General features: G+C 42.1%; 1 protein-coding gene across 7 annotated transcripts in view; it reads right to left on the bottom strand.

Moving 5' to 3' along the window:
* Window positions 1-8,394: 8,394 nt before the first annotated feature.
* Window positions 8,395-24,355, bottom strand: part of TADA2A (transcriptional adaptor 2A) — a 49,441-nt gene continuing 33,480 nt past the window's right edge. For 6 of the 7 annotated variants that reach the window (XM_032428611.1, XM_032428614.1, XM_032428615.1 and 3 more), the window contains 8 exons: window positions 24,240-24,303; window positions 22,855-22,898; window positions 20,015-20,125; window positions 18,043-18,114; window positions 14,986-15,118; window positions 13,939-13,982; window positions 11,526-11,599; window positions 8,396-10,199 (listed from right to left, as the gene is read on the bottom strand). In XM_032428611.1, coding sequence (XP_032284502.1) covers window positions 10,014-10,199; window positions 11,526-11,599; window positions 13,939-13,982; window positions 14,986-15,118; window positions 18,043-18,114; window positions 20,015-20,125; window positions 22,855-22,898; window positions 24,240-24,303 — 728 coding nt within the window. In that variant the 3' untranslated portion in view covers window positions 8,396-10,013. Of the gene's footprint in view, window positions 10,200-11,525; window positions 11,600-13,938; window positions 13,983-14,985; window positions 15,119-18,042; window positions 18,115-20,014; window positions 20,126-22,854; window positions 22,899-24,239; window positions 24,304-24,355 lie in introns of all 7 variants that reach the window. The other variant, XM_032428616.1, reaches the window with a different exon arrangement.

The following is a 24,355-nucleotide window of genomic DNA, read 5'->3' as shown; positions in this document are numbered from 1 at the left end:
CTAAAGTCAGTAAGACCATTTAGTGACTATATATATACATATATATATATATGCCTGTGGGCAGGGAGGTGCTTTACACCTTTAAGTGCAGGCTGACCTGTGCCTCTACAAAAATGCAGTTTGAAGGTGTTATCTTCTAGATCAGACTGTCCAGTACTGAACTTGATGTGATAGAAATGTTCTATATCTGCACTGTCCCACACAGTAGCCACTAGCCCCATGTGGCGTCTGAGCACTTGAAATGTGGCTCTAGTGTGCCTGAGACACTGGATTTTTTATTTAATTAATTTTAATAAATTTAAATAGCCACATGAGGCTAGTGACTGCCTTACTGGACAGCACATTACTAGACTGTACATAGATATTTTTATAACAACTATTTCAGATGTAGATACATCTTAGAGGCCATCTGCTACAGAAGTACGCCTTGTCTGTGCCCAGGGAAGGGGTGGTTCATCCCCACTATGTCTAAATAAGCAGTGCTTGAGAGCAGTACAGCTTCTGTGCAGAATGAGAGTTGATCTGATTAGATGCATTAAGTACAGAGTGGAAACTTCTACTCTGCTTGGCTTCTGAAGTCTGCTTTTCCAAAAATATTCTCCTTAATTGCTTGGGCAATGACTTAGATTAGACTAATCAGACCTTTATGAGTCCCTTAGAAAGAACAGTTGCATCTCCCATTCGTATCATTGCCTCTGGTTAACAAATTGGCAACAGCTTTGATGTATCTGTCAGCATTGGGGAACAGCTGTGCTCAGGGCTCCCCTGACCTACAGAGGTCTATAGAAGTCTGATTTCTGGGTACCATGAGGTCCCAAGGCTCACAGATGTTTCGAACACCTGCTTGCTAATGCTCCTAATTCCAGAGTATATGCCATTGATAGTTACAAAAATGCAAACCCCCTAAAGAAGTAAATCTTTATTGTCCTTTGACATCTTGGAGAAGAACAGTGGACACCAGGTGTCTGGGAGGAAACTCATAAATGTGGAAAAGATAAAAGAACTAGGAGGACAATAGTCCCAGAACACATTTTATCAGGATGCCTGGGTGGCTCAGTTGGTTGGGCGTCTGCCTTTGGCTCACTCAGGTCATGATCCCAGGGTGCTGGGATCGAGTCTGGCATCGGGCTCCCCGTTTGGCGGGGAGTCTGCTTTTCCCTCTGCCACTCCCCCTGCTTGTGCTGTCTCTGTCAAATAAATAAATAGAATTTAAAACACACACACATTTTATCTACTACAGAAATTTGCTGAAGTCTTGTGCTGTTTTATAAGATGTAAGATAGCACCTTATATGATTATCATAAGGATTAACTAATTTTATTACATGTAGAATATTCCAAACTTCTATTTTTAGAGTTTTAATCATTCTCATAAAATATTATTTTTCCAGGGACTCCTGGGTGGCTCAGATGGTTAAGCGTCTGCCTTCGGCTCAGGTCATGATCTCAGGGTCCTGGGATCGAGTCCCACATCGGGCTCCTTGCTTAGCAAGGAGCCTGCTTCTCCCTCTGCCTGCCACTCCCCCTGCTTGTGCTCTCCCTCTCTCTCTCTCTCTGGCAAATAAATAAATAAAATCTCTTTAAAAAAATATTATTTTTCCATTAATAAGCAAATGTCACATTGCCAAAAAAGAGAGAAAGCATCACCCATAATTTTACTACTTTACGAAAACAGCAATTCGCAACTTTTCTTTCTGGTCTTTTCTCTATACATGATTTTTTAGTTTTATTTATACAGTTACAATAGTGTATACACAGTTTTGTGGCCTGACTTCAAGTTTCTTGAGCTAGGCATTATATAAGGGAAGATTACAACATACCTATGACAACTAGGTCACTTCATATCTGTGTCTGAAGCTTTCTGCCCTTAATTCAGCCCTGGGGCTGTGACAATGATGCACAGTGATGAGAATTCCAAAGAAACATCCTTGAAAAAGGCACATCTACCTGTTTTAACATTTGCTCTGTGTCTTTTAGATCTTACTGTCCCTCTGTGAGACTTTAGCATAGTATGAATTGTGTGGTACAGGAAAATCAAGCGCTGTTCATACCTGGCTGGAGTTAAATGAAAATATCAAAGGTTCGATGGGAAGGAAATGAAAGGAGGTGCCAGGTGTGTTACCCCACTTCGTTTTCATCACACTAAGTCAGGTAGGTATTATCAACCACACGTTAGCCGTGAGGGGCTGAGAAACTTGCCCAGGGTTGCATTATTATTAAGTAGCAGAACAAGAATTAGCACTCAGGTCTTTCTAATACACTGGGGCAGGTAACAAGAAAGCATATAAATGTTATTAAAAAGGAAAAGAGAGGGGTTTTAACAAATTTTTTTAAAGATTTATTTATTTATTTGAGAGCGCACACACACGAGTGGGGGAGGGGCAGAGGGAGAGGGGGAGAGAAAATCTCCAGCAGACTCTCTGCTGGGCATGGAGACTGACGCGGGGCTCCATCTCAGGGCCCTGAGATCATGACCTGAACCGAAATTAAGAGTCACACTCTTAACTGACTGGGCCACCCAGGCACCCCAAGGGGTTTAAAAATCTTTTTTACAACCAGAATATATGCATGTATTTCTTGAAAAAAAAAAAAAGTTTTGTTTTTTTTTTTAAGATTTATTTGACACAGAGAGAGAGAGAGCACAGACAGGGGAAGCAGCAGAGGGAGAGGGAGAAGCAGGTTCCCCAGTGAGCAGGGAGCCCAACTCGGGGCTTGATCCCGGGACTCCAGGATCATGACCTGAGCTGAAGGCAGATGCTTAACCAACTGAGCCACCCAGGCGCCCCGAAAAAAAAAAAAGTTTTTAAAGAAACCTTTAAGGAAGAGTAAATGAAGAAGTAAGATACTTCTCCCCGAGTGAGTTAATCACCTCTGGTAGTAACAATACCAGAATTGGTAAGAGATACACTTTTTTTTTTTTTAAAGATTTTATTTATTTATTTGAGAGAGAGAGAATGAGAGAGAGCACATGAGAGGGGGGAGGGTCAGAGGGAGAAGCAGACTCCCCGCCGAGCAGGGAGCCCGATGCGGGACTCGATCCAGGGACTCCAGGATCATGACCTGAGCCGAAGGCAGTCGCTTAATCAACTGAGCCACCCAGGTGCCCGAGATACACTTTTTTTTAAGATACTTAATTTTATTATTATTATTATGTTAAATTAGCCAGCATATAGTACATCATTAGTTTTTTAGAATTTTTCTTTAAAGATTTTATTTGACAGAAACACAACGAGAGAGGGAACACAAGCAGAAGGAGTAGGAGAGGGAGAAGCAGGCTCCCCGCTGAGCAGGGAACCCGATGCGGGGCTCGATCCCAGGACCCTGAGCTCATGACCTGAGCCGAAGGCAGACACTTAACAACTGAGCCACCCAGGCGCCCCACATCATTAGTTTTTGATGTAGTGTTCAATGATTCATCAGTTGTGTATAACACCCAGTGCTCATCCCCACTTGTGCCCTCAATACCCATCACCTGGTTACCCCATCCCTGCACACCGCCCCCCACCCTGCTGTAACCCTGTTTGGTTCCCGGAGTCCAGAGTCTCTCATGGTTTGTCTTCCTCTCCGATTTCTTCCCAGTTTTCCCTCCCTTTCCCTGTGGTCCTCCACGCTATTCCTTATGTTCCACATATGAGTGAAACCATATGATAATTGTCTTTCTCTGCTTGACTTATTTCACTTATTATCACTTAGCATAATCCCCTCCAGTTCCACCAATGTCGATGCAAATGGTGGGTATTCATCCTTTCTGATGGCTGAGTAATATTCCATTGTATACATGAACCACATCTTCTTTATCCATTTGTCTGTTGAAGGGCATCTCGTCTCCTTCCACAGTTTGGCTATCATGGACATTGCTGCTATGAACATTAGGGAGCATGTGACATCCTGGGTAATTAATGCCACTTTGCATAATCTACTATAACATCAAAAACAAAAAACCTGATCCCACTCAAGGGGAGTAAATGTCCATGTCAACTCAAGAGCCTGAAGACTTCCCCTCTAGTTATGAATTGCTACTTAAGTTGAGCCTTTGACTTTGTAAATGAAAGAGTGGAATATGAATGGGGCAGGGGTAGCAGAGGTTCCCAGATAGGTTAAAAGGCGACATCTAACCTACTATGTTGTTCACCAGCTCTCTACTTTGCCAAATAGTAGCAAATCTGTGTTACAGGAAGTTGGAAGCCTCAAATAATTCTTCGCCAGACCTAAGATTACACACTGTAGTTGCAAACATATCTTGACTGCAAAGTGTATCCCTAGAGCCTTGGAGCAACGTGTGGTTACATCCTGGATGCTAATCTGGGGTATCCCCTTTCACCAGAGAGCCTCTAAGCTCCAACGCCTATATCCACCCCATCTTGCCACATCTGCTGGAAATCCATGACTTGCTTTTATCCCTCTCCTAGTTTCCATGGAGACCCAACAGTTTACTTTTTTCCCCCAACTCTCAGCCATGGTTATTTTTAACTGTAAAACTCTGAGCCAGGTCACAGCTGGGATCTGGAAGATGTAATGACGTCTATAGCCACCCTTCTCTCCCACAGACGCCTTCTTTTCTGCAGTTGCTGGGGGCGGAGGCACTCCTGGGAGATTTTGCTCTCAAAAGCATTTTGCTTTGCATTGTGAAGTTAAACCTATGCTGACTTCGATCTGACAGGTGTCCTGAATCTGAAACCGTGCACGCCCGAAACAAGGCAAAGATTTTCGTGGGGTGGGGGAGGAGGGCTGCCAGGTACGCTTGACGTTGCTGTCACGAATCTGTGGCTAGAGCTTAGGTAAAATACCCTCTGGTAAAAATAAATCAAAGTGCTCTCCTCTGGGGAAAAAAAATAAGGGCTCTGGCTCCTGCCCCCAGTAGAGTGGCTTTTTTTTTTTTTTGCTGCGGCCTGTCCTTGGTTAAAAAGAGGCTTCTAACAGGATACTGTATGGAAGAACCATTCTACCTCTCCAGGGCGGACAGCAAATTCCCATGGGGTCAGGGTGGGAACCCTGCTGCCCCCTCCTTCTCTACGGAGAGTTCAGATCAGTCCACCCACCCCTCAGGCCCCTGGTACTTGGGAGCTAGTGTCTTCATGGCATTTCTGAACTCTTCACTCCTTTTCAATATTTCTGGGATGTGGGGGGGGAAGCTATTAAATAACCCTGGAAATTGCCCTTCTCATCTTAGACAACATCCTAAGATTGAAAATGGACATAAAACATAAGACACTTAGCTCCAGTTCAGTATGTTTTCTCACAGGGGACACTGATTGGGAACATTAAAAAATTAAGCACCAGGGCACCTGGGTGGCTAAGTCGGTTAGCGTCTGCCTTCGGCTCAGGTCACGATCCCAGGGTCCTGGGATCGAGTCCGCATCAGGCTCCCTACTCAGCAGGGAGTCTGCTTCTCCCTTTCCCTCTCTCTCCATGTCAAATAAATAAAATCTTTAAAATTAAGCTCCCCAGTGCAGGTTCCATTAATTTTTTATTTCTTAAAATAATACATTTTTATGTTTTTAAGGAATTCCCTAAATGAAGGGTGATCATAGGGGAAAATCCAAATCAGGAGTTATCTATTGTTTAATGGGAGAAAAGAGGTTAGGTCATTGCAAACAATTTCAGAAACAGAGTATATACTTGGCAGACAGCTCTCCAAGGAGAAGAGAGACGCATTACAAGTGTCATGACTTGGAACTTGGCTGTCAGTTCACTGAAGAAGGGTGATGACAGCATTTCAGCATTTTTACTTTGATTAATAAAGTGCTGGTTTGTTAAAACAACTATGAGGTCTCCTCCTTTCCACACTTCCTAAGATGCTACTTCTGTTCAACAGAACTCTAGACCAAGGCAGGATTATTAGCAGGCTTCCACGGAAGACCTCAGGGTAAACCAGAGCAAGCCGGAAAAAAAAGTGTTGCTTGGTTAAGAATGATTAATTCAACCAAATAATTAGTGTGGTGCCACAGAAATCCACCTCCTGTGCTCCAAAGTAGAAAATAAGTGGCTCAGACTTAATTATCCAGCCCTGAAAGACATCTAACAAGTCTGGGCCGGCAAAGGTTAACTATAGGGCTTGCAAAGACAAAGGGAGGTACATCTATTAAATAAAAAAAAAAAAAAATTTTTTTTTGTAGCTCTCAGTTTTGGGTTTTAAACCTTTTAATGGTCACTTTCCGGATTCTTATCTCAACTTCCTCATTATTCCTGCTCCTAACAGGGAAGAGGGCCCAGTACACAATACGTAACAAGCAAGTAACTCATCGTGACAGACACTTTTAATGTCAGATGTTAGGACAATCACGCTTCCCTTAAATACCTGTCTCTTGACTAGTAAGCCTGGTCAAATCAAAGAGCAGTCGATACTCTTACCATGGCGCATCTCAACTGACAGAAGCCAAGGCAACAGGCAAAACTGAACAGAAAAAGAACTCCCTTCCATTAGATTTACAAACTGGCTTCTCAAATGATTCACCTGTCCCCGCCTCCCAGCCCCCAACTCCTCAAAAGCAGCAAACTTAAGTTCTGGTGCATACTACGCGGATGGGCTACTTAGGTTTCAAAATATTCACTAAATGCTCATTTACTGTTCTCGCAAATTAAGTGCCTATGTCGGCATGCCCATGACTATCCTATCCAGGCTGCTCTGACCCTGTTTCCAATCAGAGATCCGGCTCCATCTCACATCACACTCAGAAGAGGTGGTTATTGTGGCTGATTGAGAAATTCTTTGTCTTAGTTCCTACACAAGGCTACAGGCATGGCTGTGTCCCTTTCTGGCAGGTCAGGGAGAAGTTAACCACAGCTGGCTAAGCATACTAGGAAGGAAAGCAAAAACTTCCAGATCAGTACTTCCTGAAACAAACTTTAATTTTTAGAAATTCAGACAAATGATGGGGCGCCTCGGTGGCTCAGTTGTTAAGCGTCTGCCTCCAGCTCAGGTCATGATCCCAGGGTCCTGGGATCGAGCCCCACATCGGGCTCCTTGCTCCGCGGGAAGCCTGCTTCTCCCTCTCCCACTCCCCCTGCTTGTGTTCCCTCTCTCGCTGTCTCTCTGTCAAATAATTAAATAAAATCTTAAAAAAAAAATTCAGACAAATGAAAAACCAGGTACATAGGAGCTGTGGAAAGGCTTCTTGCGTTAACAGTAATAGAGCGTCTATCTAGAAGGTACCCACAAAGACATCCTTAAAAATGGATGGGCAGTATTCCAGGGTACTATTTAGAACACAGCACCACTCTCCTACCCAGAGATAAGTGGAAGAGTGTTACGGACGAGTTTTTCCAAGCTTCTCTCTACAATTTGGGTCTCTGATTCTTTACACTGGACATTTTAGTTCTCTTATTACATAGCTACAGAGTTCCTAAAGCTAGAGTGACTTACCAACTGGAATTTTGTTGTTGTTGATGAATGTCATTGGTCTTCTCCCCTTTCTGGCTGACCACAAGCTGGTTTCATGACTCAAAACTAGGAAGCTTGTTCTTAACCTCTCAGCAAGGACTGGTTAGTTAGCTGAGTTCAGATTTAAATGGGGGTGGGGGGGTGGGGAGGAGGAACGCAGGGGGTACTGTAAACAAGAAAAGGATGAAAACTGGAACCCGAAAAGAGATAAACCATGGAGTTAGTTGGTCTCAAGAGAGTCTAGATCTTTGAGCATGGAAAGGGTCATGACATGGGAAGAAATTTAATCTTTATTTCCCACCCCTGGCAGAAAAGGACATATCTAAAATTCCAGCAGAAACCTTTAACTTTAAATTGCAATAAAAATTCCTAACAGTAAAAAGTACTGATGTCACCAAGTTTGAGTAAATGCTCCCTCTTCAGAATGATATGGACTAAGAGAGACCTCGATCAGTGTAGTTGGTTTATAGCCAACTCTGTCTAGCAGCAAAGGGGAAGGATGGAATATAGTTTTAAGGCCTTTGCTAGCTCTGAATTTTGAGTAACAAGGGCCTCCTTTGGTGGTAAGAACATAGAAGGAAACAATGTATTTACACCAGCCAAGTCAAATATCACCAAGTGCGTTTCTATTATAAGTGCAAAAAGATGGCGACTCTGACTGAAGAGTAGCCCTTACCCAAAATATGGCTTGATCTTTGAGAAACCTACCAGGGATTCTAGGTCATAAATTTTGTACAGTTGGGCTTACCACAATAATAACCCTACTTCCTAAAATCTAATCATTTGAAATTACAGCCTGATTTTTCTATCACTATTTTCAACCATGCCATTTTCCTCATCAAATCTAGATCCCTCCCCCACCCCATCAGTTTTTTCAGAGTTTGACTGGTCCCAAGGTTTCTATCACTGTCCTCCCATCCTCCCACTCCTAACTACCCCAGCTGCCCCTTTTGTCCTCGCCAACTAAACCTCTTGGCATCATTTTCCTCACTCCCACTGCTGCCTCCACATCATCCTCCACCCACTATGTCTGCAACAGTCTCCCACTTCCATCTGCCACTTTCTCTCTCTCCTCTCAATCCTCTCATTGCCTCAAGAGCTCACCTCTCCCAGGGAGCCTTCCTTAATCAAGACTAAGGACTCTTGGGACTATAAGGAGACACCACCTAACCTTGGTGTCTAATGCATCCCCAATTTTTAGAACAGGAATTACCTTTCAGGAACAAGAGGAAATCCCTTTACAACCAAGTAGGGGTGATGGTGGTGGCAGAGCACATTTTCTAAGAGGTATGACAATGCAAAGACAAGACAGCATTTCCACAAGTCACCCTTTCTCAAGATTGAAGTCTTTTATTCTAATTCCCTCAGATCCTAAGAGTTTCCTTTTCATGTGCAACCCCCAGGTAAGCATGCATATTTACATGAGTCAAAAAGTTTGAGCAAATACTTCCAACAAAGCATATAATATTTTACTTAGATATGTTGAATGCTGAAAGAATTGAAGAATCATTCAGCTTCTGGAGGCAACTTGTGCAGATTCTGAAGTTACTTCTACATACAACTTTGCTTCTAACAGAAACGGGATAACCATGACTCCACGTTTGGCTTACTTTGTGGAAAGGTTTGAGGATCAAGTTTCAGATGTGGTGGGGTTACTCACCCTCATATCTAGTGAGTCCCATATATGAACTGCTTTACCTTTGTTTTAAAAGTTGCTTTTCTTGCAGGCTAGCCTGTCACCATTGAGAAATTAGGGTTCAGGTCTCAATCCAAGCAAAGCCGAGGTTAGCTGTGTCATCTCCATCCTCAGGGGCCTGGTATCCTGGGAAACCCAGGGTAAGAACAGGGTGACTCCAGGACACACATGTTAGCAGAGACAGTGCGGCGTGATGAGGCGGGCACTCAACACCCTAAGTGTGCTTTAGTTACTAGAATACTTGACACACCCACAAATTAGGTAGCAAAACATTTTAATCCATTAATTCTAAAAATAACAGACATTTTATATCCGGTGCCACTCCTCAAGAGTCTACTGCAGATTAGACAGTCAAGTACAAAGCCAGACATTAAAAGGGGAAGATGTAGTTTGGGACAAGACCATCACGGGGAGATTTTTCCTCCCATTTGCTCATAAACGTAAGTCATCAGCTTAAAAAAATCCTCAGAAGGAAAGAGAAAGCTTTCTCATGCTCTATAACCTTTCTCTTTATTTTAGATCTTTCTGTAATGTTTGAAGGCAAAACAGATAATCAGAAAACCAACTTCCCAAGTACAAAGATCTGAGCTGGACTCCCGGGACTACAGACTGCTTCAGTTCTATTTCTACCGACATTCTGATGTGAGGTACTATGGTTCTTGTTTTAGTTACAAGAGGTGTTGGGAATAGAGGCCCACTCACATTTAATAATAGCTTATCTAGCACATAACTTTGCAGCACAACACCAACAACAGGAGTGTTTTAAAGCAGGGTGGAAAAGAAAGTAGATATTAATACAACGTAAGGTTCCCTTTGTCCTTCCCCTCTTTTTACAATGAGAACTCAGCTCAGCAATGAAACTCTCCAGAATGCCCGTGCTGTCCTTTGGCCTACCACATTCCAAATTTGTGATTTCTGATCCGAAGCCCTCAGAGCCTCAGGCTTTAGTGATGTATCCTTCTCGGATGAGGAAATCATAGATTTTCCGGGTTTTGTTCACATCTATCTTGATGAGTGCTCTTGCCTGCGCCAGTCTCAAGCCTCCTTGCTTGTTACATTCGTTCAATAGAGCAGATTTGTATTCTAAATAGGCTCCTGGGACCAACCTCACCATCTGACAGAGCTGCAAGACACGGCAAATTTAATAAACATTAACATCTGTCATTCTCATAATTTAATCCAATAGGTATAGCCAAAATAAAATTTAAAAAGTGACATCAACCTCCAACTATTTATAGGAGCTGCTGGGTGGCTGGACCACATTCCATTTAGTCTCTTCCTTGGAGAGAATCCTCCCTCACTACAGACACTGAGGAAGAGAAAGCCAGAGTCTGATGTCTCTCCCAGCAGGCTCACCTGGGTCTGTCAAGGAGCACAAGTATGTGCCCTGAGGAGCAGCCTGGGTCCACATAGCTCTCGGCCCAGCACATTCCAACACAGCCAGTCGGGGAAGAGCCACAGGGCACAGTAGGGGCGGGGGTGCAGATACTTGGGTTTCCAAGTGTGAATCACATTATTTTTAGTATCGGCATAAAGTAGTCATCCCTGCTTTTGTGACTACATTTCCTACTTTGAAGGAGGAGGAGATACAGACCTTGCAAAGAGGCTACTTCAGCTGCTAAAAATCTAGAAAGCTGGCTCAGTCCCAGTTCACCTGCCATGGCACCCCAGGGCAATGAGCAGTATGAGGTCACTGCTTGTGGGTAAGGATAAAAACTGCTTGCAACTCCCGGCCATTCAATACTTGACTCAGAAAGGCCTGTGACCTTCTTCAGCAATACTGAAATAGAACATACATTCCTCTCTATTCCCAAACTAATCTTTACTGCTCCTGGGGGCTGAAATCAAAGACTAACAGCCCCCACTCCATGACTCCCCTTACTGTCTGACCTGAATTAATGACATGGAGTGGCAGATGGGGAGACTGATCTTGGGAACTGTAAAAGGAGCGCATGAGGAACAGAAGAGGGTTCCTCTTTTGGAATGGACTTCAGAGCTAGGCACATTTTTTGGAAAATGCTTGAGGATGACTCCTTTGAGGCTGGCTTTAAATTTTTGAGACAGCCAAAAGTAATATGAAGACAAGTCTGATGATTTTAGTGGAAAAGAAAAGTAGGTCATGGCATTTTTAATCAAAATTAGTATATGACTATATGTGATGATGAAGTTCCTTACTTATGGCTTACATACATGCTCTGGAGACAATCTTTTAAGTGATGGTTATATTGTTGGGATAAATGTAGAGCTCATCAAAGTGACCATTCTAATAGGAAATAACTATTTTCATATACAAGTTATTTTAAGATTATAAACAATTTCATTCACATGAAGCACTTAGTACAGTATCTGGTATATGGTAATGCTCAATAAACAACAGCTACCATTATTTAGATTTTTATGTCATAATCAACCCTACTCTTGCTCCTCTAGCTCCCCTTCTCTTTGTTACCTCCTTTTCTTTTTCATTCAGCTTCTCTGTGCCAGGGAGGCCAGTGAGGTTCAAGGGTGGTGCACTTCGTCTACCTACAGACACAGAAAAAGGTATGTGTTTCATAGGAGTGACAATTCCTCAGGTGTGAAGTAACACAGCCCACTGCAACCAGGCCAGTGAGGTACAAGGTCACGATGTCCAGCTCTAAGAAATCTCTACCCATCACCTCAGGCCTCAGTCTAGTTGGCAACGTGGGCACCCCAATGTTTGCCTGAAAATACAAGTGGTAATTCACGTGCCCTTTGCTCTGCTAAACTACACAATCACATACACCCTAGCAACCCAGTTGCTACTCTTTCCAACCCAGTAAGATTCTAAACTCTAAAGCCCAGATGTCACCCAGTGAAGGACGGTCATACGCTGCCCGCCCCTACGGCTGATGAATGGAAAGAACAGCTCCACAGGAGAGACCCTTCCCAGCCCTCAGGACTCTGCCAGGAGCGCAAGGCAAACACAGTAATTAACCAAGTACCATTTGCTTTCGGATCAAAGGCAGACTGTTAGGCCAGCAAAAGGCCCTTCTTATTTATTATGTGAGGGAATATCTGTTCCTTCCAAAGGAGCCCTGTTTACCTGAAAGATCCACACAGGGGAACAATGAGCCATTATATGGCAAACCAGAAGCTGAGGTGAACTCACATACTGAGAAAGAAACCCAAGTATGAGGTCACTGCCCAGGATGGGAAGTTTCATGTGTAAGATTTTTTGCTTTTGTTTTGAATATATATTTGGGATTACTGTTCAGTTGGGAGATAGGTGGGCTGAGTTAGGCAAAAGAAAATGTAGAATAATGTATTAACAAGTTTTATGGGGGCTGCCTTTTAGGAGGTGGCGAGAAATAGGGAGCGAGTGTTAGAGGCTGCTCTGAGAGAAAACAGGCTTCTCTGTAGTATCAGCCAGCACGTAAGAGCTTCTCCATAACCAGCAGGGCTAGCCTTCCCCGAAGTGTTCAAAAAGGGAGACTAAAATCATTTGGTACCTCACCAAAGTTACCAGAGGCTAGGCTGTAATTAATGATCCAGGCTTTCTACTTTGTACTGCCTTAGGAGCAACGGAGAGCATGAAGAGGAACGAGGGGTCTCCTCAACCTAAATACAGGGGGTGAGAAAGGCTAATACCAGCCTAGGAAGCAACAAAGAATAAATGAGTACAGATGGTTCCAAAAATGCAAACACCAAATTATTAATTATCACTGTACTATATTTTTGTTATTTGTATTTCTGTATTTAGATTCGGGGGGCAGGGTTAGAAGTAAGAAATTTGGAAAATAAAATTTGCATTTAGCTGTTGTGACTACTCTCTAAAAGACTCTTTTCTCTTTTAAGTATTAGAAATAATCACCTGAAACAAAGGAATCAATTTTTTAAAAAGTATCCCTAGAGTAGCCATCTCTGAGCCCTGTCTAGATCCTGAATCTGAGATTTTTTTTTTAAAGATTTTATTTATTTATTTGACTGAGAGAGAGACAGTGAGAGAGGGAACACAAGCAGGGGGAGTGGGAGAGGGAGAAGCAGGCTCCCCGCTGAGCAGGGAGCCCAATGCGGGGCTCGATCCCAGGACCCTGGGATCATGACCTGAGCCGAAGGCAGACGCTTAATGACTGAGCCACCCAGGTGCCCCTAGATCCTGAATCTGAGAGATTTTAAATGGGATCACAAGGTCTATTGTTTCAAGCTTCCAAAGAATGGTAAAACTGCAATTGGGTCATCTTTTTCACTAGTCCTGTCTCTATAGGGGAGTGGTCTGTATGTTCTGATACAGGAAAGTGGCTAATCTAGCATATGGAGCAGGGGTGAATAATAACCAAGAGAACTGGCAAAAAAAACACTACAATTTTGGATCAGAGCTCTATAAATCATACCACCCCAAATTACCATTCATTGATTTATCAAGCACCAAGGATTACCAGATAACATCTGGCTTAAGCTTGCTCTGAAAACTAACCTCAAAATAGAGGACATACCCAAAGAGATAAAGATAACAAACAGAAATACCTCAAGTCTCCAACTTATAAAGAAATCCTTGTGTTTCTGCTCAGGATACAAATCCTTTAATTGATCCCCTGTGAGACAAATCTCAAAGTCTGTGGTAGATACAACCACAGTAAACTAACTGCTCATGAACATTGGTAAAATACAAAAAACACCTCTCTGGAGCTCTTTCTTCCCTGTCTCTGTACTCAAACCCTGAAGATAATCCCTATCTGGCCATGAAGATTCTGAAAACTTGCTGATGTTTATAAACTGGGATAACACTTACTTACCTGATCTGCCTAAGGACCCTGCTTCCACAAGGGGTAAGGGACTACTGGGTGAATCCCTAGAATGAAAACTTCACAATCAAGACATGCTCCAGCCTGAAAAATAATTACCTGAATTTGAAGTCATCGGAATAGAAGGGCTCAGGCCAGAATCACTAAAACAAAGAAGAGGAATTTAACATAAGTCACACCAAAGAAGGCACTTTCCAAAAGCCCACGTGGAACTGGGTGCCATTTATCAGGCTGGTTACTTTATTTATTTATTTTTTAAAATATATATTTTTTATTTGAGGGACGTCTGGGTGGCTCAGTTAAGCGTCTGCCTTCGGCTCAGGTCATGATCCCAGGGTCCTGGGACTGAGCCCCGCTTCGGGTTCCCTGCTCAGTGGGGAGTCTGCTTCTCTCTCTCCATCTGCCTGCCACTCCCCCTGCTTGTGCTCTCTCTCTCTCTGACAAATAAATAAATAAAATCTTAGGAAAAAAAAAAGATTTTTTTATTTGAGAGAGAGTGCGAGAAAGAGCATGAGCAGGGGGAGAGGCAGATGGAGAGGGAGAGGCAGACTCCCTGCAGAGCAAGGAGCCCAATGCGGGGCTTGATCCCAGGACCCTGGGATCGTGACCTGAGCTGAAGGCAGACGCTTAACCAACTGAGCCACCCAGGCGCCCCAGGTTGGTTACTTTAAAGGGATGCGGAGATAGATGGTACTGTTTTATAGAATATCCCACTATACTAACCAGGAAGGGTGATCTGTTCTGAGGGGTGTAAGAAATTGCCTGCATTTGTTAAGAAGAGCTCTTAGTCTGGAACATCATGGAGACTAATCATGGGAAAATGACAGGGACATGATTCGCCAATGGAAATCATTCCATTAGATAATGGGGTGGAAAGAGGAGGCATGGTGGGGGAATTTACTGATTTTTGAAAAGAAAATCAAAGTAGCAAAGTAGGACTCTAGGGGGCCAGCTATGTTTCTCAAAACTGTCAGTATCGCAGTGTTTCTGAGACAGACTGCTAAGATAAGAATTCTGAGTTCTTCTAGCTACCCAATTATTACGACTCTGCCATGTGGGTGGGGACCCCATGGAAATGTCTGAAACTACCTGTAAAAGCCAAAGCATCCCAGACGCCGCCCCCCCCCCCCCGGACTAGTTACCCACACGTCAGCCTGCCGCCGGAGCCACTGCTGGCAAGCACTGCTGTCCTGGATGTACTGCAGGACTTCCGAGAGCATGGTGCGCTTCAGGCGCTCCTCCTCCCGCGTCTTCTTGAGGTGGTCATAGGTTCTGGCACCTGAAGGTGACGAAAACAGCAGGACTGCGATGACAACGCAGCAGAACTAACTGAAAGGCTTCCTCACTGACCAGCAAACAGTTCGCCGCTTTTTGGTTTCTTTTGCAAAACTGCTTCCAGGGCGCCTGGTTGGCTCAGTCGGTGAAGCGTCTGATTCTCGGTTTTGGCTCGGGTCATGATCTCGGGGTGGTGGGATCGAGCCCTGTGTGGGGCTCCGTGCTCAGTGGGGAGTCTGCTTGAGATTCTCTCCCTCTCCCTTAGCGCCTCCCACTCTCTAAAATAAATAAATTTTTAATAAAACACAAAAAACTGCTTCCACAATTATTTTTCTTCTTTAGAAGATTTTATTTTTTAAAGATTTATTTATTTGAGAGAGTGAGTGAGCAAGAGAGAGCACGAGCAGGGGGAGAAGCAGGCAGAGGGAGAAGCAGGCTCCCCGCTGAGCAGGGAGCCCCAAGTGGGGCTCCATCCCAGGGCTCCAGGACCACGACCCAAGCTGAAGGCAGACACTTAACCAACTGAGCCACCCAGGCGCCCCTATTTATTTATTTTTTAAAAGATTTATTTATTTGAAAGAGAGAGAGAGAGTGAGTGATCATGAGCAGGGAGAGGAGCAGAGGGAGAGAATCTCAAGCAGACTCCACGCTGAGTGCAGAGCCCCACACCAGGCTTGATCCCAAGACCATAAAATCATGATCTGAGCCGAAACCAAGAGTCGGACATTTAACCGAATGAACCACCCAGGTGCCCCTATTTATTTATTTTAGAGAGAGAGAGATCATGGGCAGGGGAAGAAACAAGGGGAAGGAGAAAGAATCTCAAGCAGATTCTGTGCTGAGTGGGGAGCCTGACACAGGGCTCGATCTCACGACCCTGAGATCATGACCCGAGCCAAAACCAAGAGTTGGATACTCAACCGACTCAGCCACCGAGGCACTCCCCAAAATTATTTTTTTAAGAGCAATGTGATTCCCTTAGTTTGAAATCCCTTTTTTGACAAGAAATAATTAAATTTTTATTCTCTTCCTAGCTTTAAGAAATTTGGGGGCAAAAGCCCCCCAAACAGAAAAATACAAAGAAAGTAAGAGTCACTTATGTTTCCACCCCCCAAAAATAACTAACTTTTATTTTATTTATTTATTTTTTTTAAAGATTTTATTTATTTATTTGACAGAGAGAGACACAGCGAGAGAGGGAACACAAGCAGGAGGAGTGGGAGAGGGAGAAGCAGGCTTCCCGCTGAGCAGGGAGCCCGATGCGGGGCTCGATCCCAGGACCCCGGGATCATGACCTGAGCCGAAGGCAGACGCTTAACGACTGAGCCACCCAGGCGCCCCAATAACTAACTTTTAATATGGTCATGTTTTTCAAAGTTACACAAGTCCTATATGCATATACTCTTCTTTTAAAAACCAATTAAAATTACAAATAAAAATAAGTCCTCATTGACTAGCACGATTCCTTTCCCAGATGCAATCAATATCAGGTAAGCAAAACCTGGTATCAGTGTCTTATTAAACAGAGGTTGCATGGTGTTTTCTACATGTTAACAAAGGTGTACAGATTCCAAAGTAACCAAACCAGTGAGTTTTAAACCATGTTCCAGAAAGCCCCAGGAGCCCATGAAAATATCTCAGGGGTTACTGTGAAGAGCAAAGACACTACCATGTACAGGTGGTTTGGGTTCTGTAAATGACCTGCACCATCAGACTTCAAAGTAGTCCCACTTTCCTCTTATTTATAGATTAGGGCTCTACATAAAATTTCATTTTGAAATGGTTTCCATTGTTAAAGAACCATTACACTAGGCTGAACTTACACCCCACAAGGCTACTTCTCATGGGTAGTGGGTGATAGCTTTCAAGCAACAGAAAGGAGGGAATGCTAAAGATCTAACAAAACATGGAGTGCCTGGGTGGCTCAGTCTGTTGGGCATCTTTCTTCGGCTCGGGTCATGATCCCACGGTCCTGGGATCGAGCCCCACATCGGGCTCCCTGCTCAGTGGGAAGCCTGCTTCTCCCTCTCCCACTCCCCCTTGCTTGTGTTTCCTCTCTCACTGTCTCTCTCTGTCAAATAAATAAATAAAAATCTTAAAAAAAAAAAAAAAGATCTAACAAAACAAGAGAAACTGCCATTTATTGAGCATTTACTGTGGGCCAGGTACTGTGCTGTTTTCATGCATTATCTCTAATTTAATCTTACTAACTCTAAGAGACTTGGAAAATTGAAACCCAAACAAAATTACAAATCTGATAAACAGGAGAGCCAGAACCCAAACCCAACCTGTCCAAGTCTAGACCTCAAGTTCTTTAACTACTTAACACACTGCCTTCCCTTATGACCTGGCTCTATCACAAGTATCTCTTTAACCGTTTCAAACCTTAGTTTCTTCATTACATGGAAATAACAATGCCTACCTCCTAAGTTTGTTATGAGAATTACATGATACCATCCAGGTGAAATGCTTAGCACAGGGCCTGGTGTATGGTAAACAGCTGCTATTTAGATGTTAGCTGCTATTAATATAATTATTATTACTAGCTTAAGTAACTGGGATGCAAGCACATAGAGCCATTTGAAGCTTGGTTAATACAAATGATCAGACCATGCATCACAAAATTTTAAAAGGCTGAGGCTAAAAATTAGAATACAAAATCCTTTTTTTTTTTTAGAGGCCACAGCAGATTCCCAAACCTAAAGCAGCACCTCTCTTTTGTGTCGTCACTTTTATTTTACCTGAGATAATCCATACAATGGCATTTATAAGGATTAAACAGATGAGACTTTACTGGAAAGATCAAAAACTCACTCCAAAAAAGGAAAGCTTGTTTAAAAAAAATCCACATGGCCTCAAACAGAGACTTCCTCTATGTGTTTAGAAGACACTTGCCCCCGATACAATGTGTAGCTTAAGCATACTTACTACAAAAATTGGTAATGCCTGCTGTCCTGTATTCCTGGAGCCTCTTGATTTCCCTTCGGAGTTCAAATTCCACTGTTTATGCCAAGAAGAATGAAGAAGAAAAGTTGGAAAAACAGGACACTTTTGCTGTTATTTTCAGTAATTCTCCCTTATATACGAGACCAGGCAATTCCATTTGAGGGATCCTATACGTTGGTGACATCTCATTAGAAATTTTACCCACGAGCTGAGGAAAGCCTACGCTAGCCATCTTTTGGCTGCCATGGCCAACTGGAAAATGCAGCTGGAACTGTCCCCCAGAAAACATACAGTGAACCGGCTGAGTTCATTTAGCTACAGAAGGAACAAATATAATTTTTTTAAACAACTAAGTTTCCCCGCTCTATTTATCCTCTATTAACAGGTTTATCCACATAACCAAATTCTTTTATAAAACCTGTCTCTGCTATTACTTGATGTGGCCCTTCTGCAAGCAAAGGACAAAAGCTCTGTGCTCAAGTCCCAGATAGTTTCTTTACAGCTTTTCTCCTATAGGAACAAAAGAGCATTGTTTTCCATAAACCAAAGATTTCTGCCTCCTCTAAGCACACAGCTCAGGTTGCAACTGCTTGGGTTATTACGTGATAGAACATTCAAATTTGAGTGCTTTGAAAGAGAGCATGATGAAGGAAGAGCCTGAACAAGCCATGGGGTGTAATTCTTTGGAATGACACATAAACCAGGGATGGAACAAACTGGGACAGGAAGTAAAAGATCAGTCACCCAGTACAAACCACACAAAGAATGCCAACCAAACAGGGTGCATGACGAGGACAACCAACCTGGCTCAGATAAATGCCTGCAATGCCATGCAAGAAATATTTGCATGATGAGAACAGGGTAAGAGCCTTGGTAAAGCATTCTCCCAGAACTAAATTTGAGGGTCAAATACACAAATCTAGTGATGAAAGGTGTAGCCTAAGCCACCAGTCCAGATTATTGTAAAGTGTAGGCCTCACTGCCTTAACAACTTCAATTTTTTTATTGTGAAAAATCAAATGGTAATTGGGTAGAGTCTCTCAGGAAGACAGGCAAAAGAATGGTGGAAGTACTGGGGAGCCTGGCTGGCTCGGTCCATAGAGCATGGGACTCTTGATCTTGGGGTGGTGAGTTTGAGCCCCATACTGGGCGTAGAGATTACTTAAGGAAATAAAAAAGCGTTTTTTTTTACTTAAAAAGAGAGAGAGAGAGAGAGAGAATGATGAGGGAGCCTGGGTGGCTCAGTTGGTTGGGCGTCTGCCTTCAGCTCTGGTCATGATCTCAGGGTCCTGGGATTGAGCCCCGCATCAGGCTCCCCGCTCAGTGGGGAGTCTGCTTCTCCCTCTCCCCCTGCTTGTGCTCTCTCTCACTCTCTCAAATGAATACATAAAATCTTAAAATAAAATAAAATAAAATACTTAAAAAAAGAGAATAATGGAGGTACTATCTCTATGAGTCATCCAACTCTGTCCCCATTTTAAAATCTAGTTTTAATACTAAAATATTTATGAACAAAATGATCTGATGTCTGGGATTTGCTTCAAAATAATCCAGTTGAGGGTGAGAGAAGAGGGGGTGATAAAAATGAAACTGGATTGGCCATGTGTTAATTGCTGAAGCTGGGTGATGGATACATGGGGGTTCATTACACTATTATGTCTATCTTTGTATATATTTGAAAACTCCCGTAATAAAAAGTGGAGGGAGAAACTACTAAACTACTGCTTAGCTGGGAAAAAAGAAAGCTACCACCCTTTTTAACCTCTTCTGTCCTACCCCCAAAGTCCCAAATTTAGTTCATGGTAATAAAGGGGAAGAAAAGATAAAAATATCCATTTATTTATTTATAGAACTTCACCTAAAACATACCATTTTCTCTCCTATTTATATCAACACACACACACACACACACACACACACACACACACTTGTGCAAGGCTTAAAAAGCACCTACGTGCGTGGCTTTCAATGAACTTGTCGTGCTCCATTGGCCCCACTATCCTTGCAAATCGCCTCATTGTTTCGTAAAGGTCTTGGACTTCCTTGGGATACCGCCGTTCCATTACTACAGAGAACATAAAACACAACCATGCCATAGAGAATATAAGAATCTCTAAGTTCTCTGCATTTCTTTTATAAGAAGTGAGATGGAAGGACACTATTCCTAACCTCACATGACTAATTTACCCATGACGGGAAGCAAACAGGAAAGCCAAGAATGCAAAACACTAATCATCAAGATAAGAGCATCCGAGTGACTATCACACAGGGATGTTGTTATCCCTGGAGAACTGAAGACCGTCCGCATCACTGAGTGCCCTGGTGACCTCCACACCTCAGGCTCTTCATCTGTACAGGGGCAGGGACTGTTGGCAATAATGGGAAAGATGATTAAAGGCGGATCACTGTATTCTTAGGAACAATGTTGGGCAAAATTTCTGGTATTAACTTCTGCAGGAAAACAAGGGAAGTGCAGATACAATAATCCATCTAGAAGAGGCAGACTAGCCTAGGAAAAAAAGTGTGCTATCTTTCATGCCCCACCAGAAATCTCCCTAACAACACGGCCTCCAGTGAGGCATTTATTTCTTCACTCTCTATCAGGGTCATTTTGCCTTCCTCTAAACTAAGTACCACAACTAAATTTACTACTAATGAAGTTATATTTTGATAACTATCATCCACGTAAATGGTATATACACAGGGTAGCCACAATCAGTAACTCTGAGGATCACTAACGACCAAATTTCTAATAAAAAGTAGTATCCGCAAAGAAGATGGGGAGTAAAACCTACCAACAGTACGTGGTAGGTTGGAGTAGCCAGAACTGCTACTTGGTCGTTTCAATCAGATGCACTAGGCTGAAAGTAGGATTAGATGAGCTAATCAGTAACTAAGCTAGTTCTGCTCACTTTTGGACTACAGATACAAGCTTTCTGTCATGACAGTTATTTAAATTAAGTCCTTTCCTCAGCCGAATCTCTTCCCTTGAGGGAGACATTCTTATCCACAAATTCCAGGTGCTGATCTGATGGGCAGCCATAGACTATTTTGACTACCAAACCCTCCCCCCACCAAAACCAAAAGCAAAAAAACACCCTACAGGGATAGTACAGAAGAATTAGGAGTAAAAACTTTAAATTTGATGAAAAAACCCCTCTGCCTACAATATTAAGGTCACATACACTCACTATAATGGCAATTGACACCTCTGAAACCAACAAAGCCTCCTCTCAGCTTCTAAACATACAAAATACAATTAAAAAGAATAATCAGGCTAAACTGACCTCTGTTTACCAGCTGAGAATAGAGTTTATACGAGAGTCAAGGTCTATTGACCTTGGTCAAACCCCTATTGACCTATTATTGAAAGCCCAGGCATTCAGACATGGGAACCCACTATTGTAGCTACTAGAATATGACCAATAATTGTCTATAGAAAGGGCAATGGAAATCTGATCCTGAGTTATTTTTGCAAACCCACAGTCCTCAGTGAAGGATGAGGTTAAACCGGCAATCTCATCTATTGCTAGAAGGAATATAAATTGGTACAACCATCTTTTGGAAAACAATCTGGCAGCGCAGGTCAAGCATTTTTAATGATCACATTTTTTGACCTATTACCTCCACTTCTGGGAATCGACCTTAAAAAAATTCTACATATATATAAAGCTTTATTCACAAATTCATCATAGGATTATTTATGATTCAAAAAAAACTGAAAATAAGCTAAATATCTAATAAAAGTTTAGCATGTTATATACTTATATATACACAACATATTACATAACTATTAAGAGGGACATCTTCAAAACACCTCAATCACTTGAAAAAGTGTTAACAGAAAGTGAAAAAAAATGTAACATACTTATTTATGATCACAACTATATTAAAAAACACTTAACCCATGACTGGCTGACCTGAACCCTACAATGGCACAGAGTGTCAAGCCCTCTAAGATTCTATCAACTAGGATAAGAAGCACAATTATCGTTAGGAACTTTTACAAAAAGGACTATTGTGACATACAAGTATTCTAACATTTCTATATAAATATTGTAATCATATTATGAGTCACCATTCTTATTTGCTGAACAAACTCTACAGTGTAGAAGAAGAAAAAGTACAGAGACTTTCTGCTCAGCCTAGGTATCTCCAATATTTAAAACAGTAAGGTCAAAGTGTGCATTCACTTAGAAGTCATTATAGTTTACTATCACCATCATACAATGCTAGATGTCTGTTTGTCCACTACTATGCAAAATTATGGTTGCTTTTCCCATAAAAATGTTTAACAACCCAATGATCAAGGTTATGTTAACATATAGTTCCTACCCACTTCCAGAAAATGATCCATTAATATTCATGCTGTAATTACTATACTACTTTAAAAAAAAAAAGTATCATACAAGTGTTGATCATACATTAATGGTTCTGAACTCTACTATGTAACAGAATTTCCTTGAAGATTTCTTAAAAATGCTCTAGCACTAACCCTCAGAGATTCTGACTTAATTAGTCTCAGGTGATACCCAGGCATCAGAATTTTTTTTAAAGCTTCCAACATGAGATGCTGGGGCGCCTGGCTGGCTTAGTCGGTAGAGCATGTGACTCCTGATCTCGGGGTCGTGAGTTTGTGCCCCGCACTGGGCGTGGAGATGACTTAAAAAAAAAGCTACCTACATGATGCTAATATGCAACTTGGATTAAGAACCACTGCCATAAATGATTTGTTCAAGACTGTTCAATAATGTTGGAAGAAATTTTAAAATAAAGAAAGCAGCTAATACTTACACTGAAACTTTCTAAGGTTGATTAATCCATGGTCTCTTATAATTCTAGGATGAAAACCACAATAATGTATATTATAATTAGTTCCACATCTAATAATGTCTTCCACATGCAGCTTTTATTACACATTTGAAACACTATGAGGTGGAATACTGAGGTTCAAAGACACCATCATTCCCCACAAAGTTCTGAAGGGTAGTGAGTCTGCTAACACAATTTTAGGCTTTCAAGCATCATGTATTTTTCCCCTCCTTGCACCCGATAGACTCTCAGTAACTGTTTGCTGGATGAATGAATGAGCACTCAAAAATACTGAAAAACATGTCTATAACTTGGAATGAAACAGAAGGGAATCTGTGTCTGTGTCATAAGAATTAATCTGTTCAATTTAGGGAACTGATAATTGAGAACAGTCATTTAAGGGAAACAGCTAAACCATTAAAGGGCGCCATGATCACACCTTCAACATTTACAACTGCACACGTGTACATTCACAGAACGTTTTGAAGCTATTTGAAATAAATATTGTGCATGTTTAGTGGAAGGGCCTCAACATAAAATCTAACAGCATCCTCAACCACTGAGTTCCATGATACTGGCTAGCTCGAATTATGTGTTTTAAGCAAAAACAGAATTTAGGTAAACCATGCAGAGCTGTGTTTGGAACCGCAGGTATTCACGACTAGTGATGAAGCTCCTCACAGGGTCAGCTGGGTAATCTCCTTTGGCACTTCTCAGAAGCTGACTCTAGGCACGCTTTACTTTAAGGTCACATCTTGGTCCCTCAAGAGTGCCTCCCAAGTCCTATTCCTCTTTTTTTGTTGAGATGCCACTGTGTTTCTAGTCTGTAACGCCATGATAACACACACACATGGTCATACCCCCTGCATACCCTTTCCTGAACTGTTAACAGTCTCTGTAAGCTAACAGGGGTCTGGGATCCATAATTTCTCAGTCTGAATGTATGCTTTTATTCTGCTGCAAAGAGAAGGAGTAACTGTCTGAAACCTGTTCAGAACTTCTTTGAAATCCTATTTTAGATAAGACTTCTCATAAAAAATGAGCAGTTAGAATGAAAGCATTAAAAAAAAGCATAACAATTTGATAACACCTTGAATTTATCTTGTTCCTTTTTTCCTTAAAACAGTGCACCCATATTATTCAATGGTCATCATAACATAAAGAAAGGGTAAGAAAGAGGAGGTAAAAAACAAACAAAAAAAGGACAAGTATTATTATCCGCATTTGACAGATGGAAAAATTAAGGACCAAGGAAGATAAGTGTCTTCCTCAAGGTCACAAGACAAGCCACAGCTAGAATGTTCTATGGGCTATATGTGGTCAATAGTCCATACCTGAAAGAAGGCTGGATGGTTTTCTGTACTTACTTTTTTCGCCTTTGTCTCTCCTTTAACCTGGAATGATAGATATCTACTACAGCCATCTTCAGAGCTATAAATAAACACATACACACACATAGATATAAAGCCAAGACAAAAATAAA

This window comes from Phoca vitulina, unplaced genomic scaffold (assembly GCF_004348235.1).
Source record: "Phoca vitulina isolate PV1807 unplaced genomic scaffold, GSC_HSeal_1.0 scaffold40, whole genome shotgun sequence".
Lineage (NCBI taxonomy): Eukaryota > Metazoa > Chordata > Mammalia > Carnivora > Phocidae > Phoca > Phoca vitulina.
The sequence above is the reverse complement of the archived record's forward strand: the minus strand, read 5'-3'. Positions and strand labels throughout refer to the sequence as shown.